This window comes from Benincasa hispida, chromosome 7 (genome assembly GCF_027475165.1).
Source record: "Benincasa hispida cultivar pf3 chromosome 7, pf3_genome.v1.1, whole genome shotgun sequence".
Lineage (NCBI taxonomy): Eukaryota > Viridiplantae > Streptophyta > Magnoliopsida > Cucurbitales > Cucurbitaceae > Benincasa > Benincasa hispida.
Genome location: NC_143484.1, coordinates 34,280,704 through 34,286,392, shown reverse-complemented (window position 1 = coordinate 34,286,392; position 5,689 = coordinate 34,280,704). Strand labels below are relative to the sequence as shown.

Sequence of the window (5,689 nt, the reverse complement as noted above, 5' to 3'; positions counted from 1 at the left end):
TGGAGGTGGGAGCTTTTCAATGGCCTCAATCTTCGCCTTATCCACCTTCAGCCCGTCCTTGAAGACTTTATGCCCGAGCACAACATCTTCCTTTACCATAAAGTGGCACTTCGCCCAGTTCAGCACAGGTTCGTCTCTTCACATTTTCTCAATATCTTCTCTAGATTATTGAGACAAACTTTGTTTGTTTGCCCGTACACTGAGAAGCCGTCCATGAAAATTTCTATTGAATTTTCAAGATACTCAGAAAATATGGCCATCATACACCTCTGGAATGTCCTCGGTGCATTGCATAAGCCAAACGGCATGTGTTGAAACGAAAATGTTCCATAGGGGCAAGTGAATGTGTTTTTCTCTTGATCTTCAGGAGTAATCATGATTTGGTTGTAGCCTGCATATCCATCAAAAAAGCAAAAGTAATCATTTCCTACTAGGCAATCTAGCATCTGGTCAATGAAAGGCAAGAGGAAATGATCCTTCTTCGTCGCCGCATTTAGTTTGCGGTAGTCTATGCAGATTCACCAGCCAGTGAAGGTTCTCATTGGTATTAGTTCATTATTTGCATTTGGGACTACCATAATCCTTCCTTTCTTTGGCACACATTGCACAGGGCTGACCCACATGCTATCGGCGATTGGATAAATAATGCCTGCATCTAACCATTTGATTATCTCCTTCTTCATGACCTCCTTCATCGCAGGGTTTAGTCTACATTAATGTTCAATCGATCCTTTTTTTTTCTCCTCGAGACGTATCCTATGCATGCAATATGCAGGGCTGATTCCTCTAATGTCTACTAGCGTCCAACCTATTGCTTTTATGTACTTTTTCAGGATGCTCAGCAACACATTCTCTTGATCTTCTTCAAGTGTAGAGGAAATTATTACTGGTGGAGTTTCATTTTGCCCCAAATAAGCATACTTTAGGTGGTTTGGCAAAGTTTTCAACTCTACTGTCGGTGGTTGTTCCAAGGATGGTTTTTGTGTTTTTCTTTCTTCATTCATCGTCAGTTTTTCTTCTTTGGTTGTTGTTTCTATGATCGCATTGCAGGTTACTATGGATGCGGTCACATTCTCTCTTTCATCTTCATCTTCAAACTTTTCTTCTTCATACAAACTGGGTTTATTGTCGGAATATGTGAGGTCTCCTTCTTCTAGATACTTCATGACTCTGATAATATCAAACCTGATCTTCTTTCCATTCATGCTCAGTGCGATCTCTCCCTTGTACACATAAATCTAAGCGCGACCAGTGGATAAAAATGGTTGTCCCAGAACGATGGGTACATTCTTGTCTGCTTCATAATCAAGGATGATGAAGTCTGCCGGTAAGATAAATTTTTCAATCGAGACCAAGACATCTTTCACCTTTCCTTCTAGATGGAAAAGGGACCTGTCAGCTAGCTGAAGAGTCACCGTTGTAGGCGCCAGCTGGCCCACATTCAGTTGCTTAAAAATTGAAAGGGGCATTAAGTTGATACTGGCCCTAAGATCACAAAGCGCTTGACCAATATATATCCCTCCAATTAAGCAAGGTGTTGTGAAACTTCTGGGGTCGCGCATTTTCGGTTGAATTATGGTTTTTGAACTTTGCGTCAATGCCACCGTTGCGTACTTACCTGTGCTCCTTTTCTTCGTCACCATGTCCCTCAGAAACTTCGCACACTTTGGCAATTGTTCAATCGCTTCAGTGAAAGGGATGTTGATATGTAATTGTTTCAGCATGTCCATGAAGCGATGATATTGCACTTCATCATTTTTCTTCTTCTTAAGTCTTTGGGGGAATGGTGTCAGCTGTGCTCCTTTTTCTTCTTCTTATGTCTGACAGTTTGAACCATCTGTAGCATCACTGGCTTCATCTTGAACCTCGATCCATCCAAGGCTGGCCTCATGATTCCTGGTGAGAAATCATAAAGGTTGGGTGATGCATAGTCCCAGATGGGCCTATTGCAATCGTCTGCCAAGAGAATTGGGTTTGCCATGATATTATTTACGTTTAATGCTCTGTCTTTTAGTTGCTCCGCCATGTTGGGATTTTTCTCTTCTTATTGTTGGCGTCTATTTCTTCTTCTTCTTCGGAAAGTTCTCTCAATCTCTGGGTCATAATTGGGCTCAGGAATCTGTCCTTCGCTCATACAACGCCCGTTTCTTCCCTTACTAAAGGAGAGGCAGTGCACAAAGATGGAAAGCTGCAAAGAAAATAAAAAAGTTACCGTTTGCACAATATGTACTACCGTAGTCTCCGGCAACGGCGCCAAAAACTTGATGCATTGTGAATATGATGAAATAATGGTATTTTGCGATGGTGGTGTATGCATTGCACATGCAAGTTTTCCTAGTAAAATCCAAGTATAAATCCTACTAGGTTGCCTGGTAAGTCCAGGGTCAAACACAAGGACTATAGAGACAATATGCGACGTAAATTCTAATTCCTTTGCGGTAACAATCAAAACAATAAGTTGGTTGGTATGTTTGTTTAAAATGTAAATCCTATGCGGTGAAATTGAGAAAAGAGTTAATAACAACAAAAGTTACTATGAGGATGCAGGGAATAGGTTGAGAAAGGGATTTAGCTAACACTCCCTAAGATTGCGTTCAAGTTATGCGATCATGCTATACACATACAACAGAAAGTCATCTCTCAATGCAAATGCTATAGCTTCTAATTTTATGATGCATGCGATGTATACGATGATGTTTATAGGACTTATGTCTACGCCTCTATTCTTGTCTATGCGATGATGAATGACACACATATATACAAGGCGATCACATACTATCATATCCTATTTCTAGGGTGCATGTGATACATGTTAGCAAACATAACTTATCTCTAAGTTTCTATCTCTTGCTTATGCGGTTCTAATCTGACTTTCTTAAGCCTAGATTTTAACCTAACTCTCTCAAGTCCAGGTTCTTTCTTTAGACCTCTCAAGTATCTCTAAAGGGGTGATGGACGCATACATAAGACAAGATGATCGCATAAAATGAAGATTTTAGGTCATGCTAGCTAAGTGCTTCTCAACCCATTCGGAAGTTTAGTTACACATGCGTAATGCAAAGAGAGTGAATAGATGTAGAGATGCAAATCCCATTTTATAAATAAAACAAGAATATAGAATGACAATGGAAAGTAGGGATAGTGAGCCTGGTAGCAACGTCTTACTTCCCGAGCCTTTTACACTATGTTTTTCTCTACTCTGCCCAAGAGAATGTTCTTGCTTTCGTAAGAGTTAGCCCTCTCTCCATTCTCAACACTTCCCGACACTCTCTCGAGCTAACCAGGAACGATCTTCAAGCATCTTCTCTCTTCACTCGCCTCCGCCTTCTAAGTATAAAAGTTACAGACTGCGGTTATCTATTATCTCTATGTACATGGCGAAAGAGAACACCAAAATTCTGAACTGCTGAACTGGAACCCCTTTAACGAAGGTGGCCTTCGATATTTATAGAGCTTCAGGGTGAAGAGCTTTTCTCTAAAATGATTGCAATGATGGGATGTCATTAAATATTTTTCTGATGCGTCGATTAATTGTCACCGAAAAGTTGAGTGTACTTGCTACAGTGTGTCATTAACGGCTTGTCAACTAAATTCGAATTCAACCGTCATCAATTTTCTATCCCATTATGATTTATTAAGATGCGTCGATTAATTGTCACCGAAAAGTTGAGTGTACTTGCTACAGTGTGTCATTAACGGCTTGTCAACTAAATTCGAATTCAACCGTCATCAATTTTCTATCCCATTATGATTTATTAAGCTTTCACATTGATACGCCGTCTTTGTGCGGCCACCTATTTGAGCAGATCTTTGTGAATGCATACGATCGCATAGCTTTGCGGTCGCAATCTTTTAATGTGCTCGGACGCTGAATTCCCTGGATCGCTATTCTGCCTTGCGCCAACGTATTTTCCTGCACAAAATACGTAAATTAGCTGCTTTAATGTGATGGGCGCATGTGATCGTAATGTTCTCAACTTAATGCTTTAGACACGATTTTACATATTTTTACCGTTGCAATCCTACATTGTTTTATATCTTTGCATTGTAATAACGTGTATTTCTGCCCGTTATCAGTAGCCTACAATTAAGCATATTTTGAATGAGGTTTCAATTTTTTAGGATTTTCCTCAAGCACATAAGTTGGGCAACCCTAGATTTTGAAATGATGTAAACTAGCTTTACGACCATTCCACAATTCCAAAAGTGTTCTAGTAACATTTTTGGATGGAACGCAGTTCAAAATATACGCATTAGTCTCTACTGCATAACCCCAAAACAAGTCAGGTAATGAAGCATAACTTATCATAGACCGAATGATGTCTAACAAGGTTCAATTTCTCCTTTCTGAGACACCATTATGCTGAGGTGTACCAGCTACTGAGAGATGGGATAGAATTCCATGTTCTATCAAATAGTTTTGAAATATCAGATCCATAAACTCTTCACCTCAAATAGATCGAAATGTCTTAATAGTTCTATTTAATGCATTTTCAATTTCAACATTGAATTCTTTGTACTTTTAAAAAATTCATACTTATGTTGCATTAAATAAATATACCCATATCTTGAATAATCATCAATAAAACTGATGAAATATTCAAAACCTCCCCTTTCTTATACTCATCAGCAGAAAGTGGTTTGAATGTACTAGTTCTAGAGGTTCTTTGACCCTATGACCTTTTCCAATAAAGGGTCTTTTAGTCATTTTACCTTCAAGGCATGACTCACACACAAGTAAAGAATTTTCTTCTAACTCATTTAAAAGTCCATTCTTCACTCATCTCTCAATCCTATTGAGATTGATGTGTCTTAATCTTAGGTGCCAAAGTTGGGCATTTTCTTTAGGAGAAATTTTAAGTCTTTTATGTTGAGTTACCATAGTTTTAAACATTTCAGTGCTATGAAGTGCCATAGTTGCTAACGGTTTTAGCACATAAAGATTATTTTCCAGTTTTGTAGAACAAATATCAACACCATTTTTGAAAATAAACACTTTATTTACATGGAAGTTAGACAATAAGATTGTTCTAATAAACATTTTACAAAAATAAGTTCCTTTTTAAACTAGAAACTACATACACATTTTCTAGTAAAATTAATTTATTCTATAAAGTCAACTAGAGAGCTTCAACTGCCAAAGCCGATACGATGTGCCCAATTTTCCATGAAGTATAGTTTTTGCCTGTTAATTTATTAGTGGCGAGTAGATTTAAGGTCGCGGAAGTCATTGTGAAATAAATTTTCTGAAACCATACAAATTATTTATAATTAGTTTATTTGTATTAACCCAATAAGATAACCAATCAATTTTAGCAAAATAGTCTAATGTACCCTAAGTGACATCTATTTTGAAATGATGTTTCAGCGAGGCAGGACAAAAGTCACTGTAGGGTGATCAAGTGCCCCTTCATTGAAATGAGACATTCTTAACCAATAGACAGAACAACTCCTTGTTCTTGTAACTATCAGTCACCATTGTTCAGTCCAAAATTTGTTTTACTCACTTAACAATTCTTGTAATTGTAGTAACCCTTCATTTTAGGTCCTAGAGTTTTGCCCCAATGAGCCAACCGTAGGGAAAATAAATTGGGACATGAAACTAAAGCAACCCTATCCATTTCTGAAGTTTGAATAAAGTGTCGTGCAAAAATGTCATCCTTTAGGGGGGACACCCTTGGTGCCATGA

General features: G+C 38.2%; 1 protein-coding gene across 1 annotated transcript; it reads right to left on the bottom strand.

The window, feature by feature from the left end:
• Positions 1–1,238: 1,238 nt before the first annotated feature.
• Positions 1,239–1,643, bottom strand: LOC150035121 (uncharacterized). The gene has a single exon (XM_090315234.1). The coding sequence runs from the start codon at positions 1,641–1,643 to the stop codon at positions 1,239–1,241; it is 405 nt and encodes a 134-aa protein (XP_090171360.1).
• Positions 1,644–5,689: the final 4,046 nt, after the last annotated feature.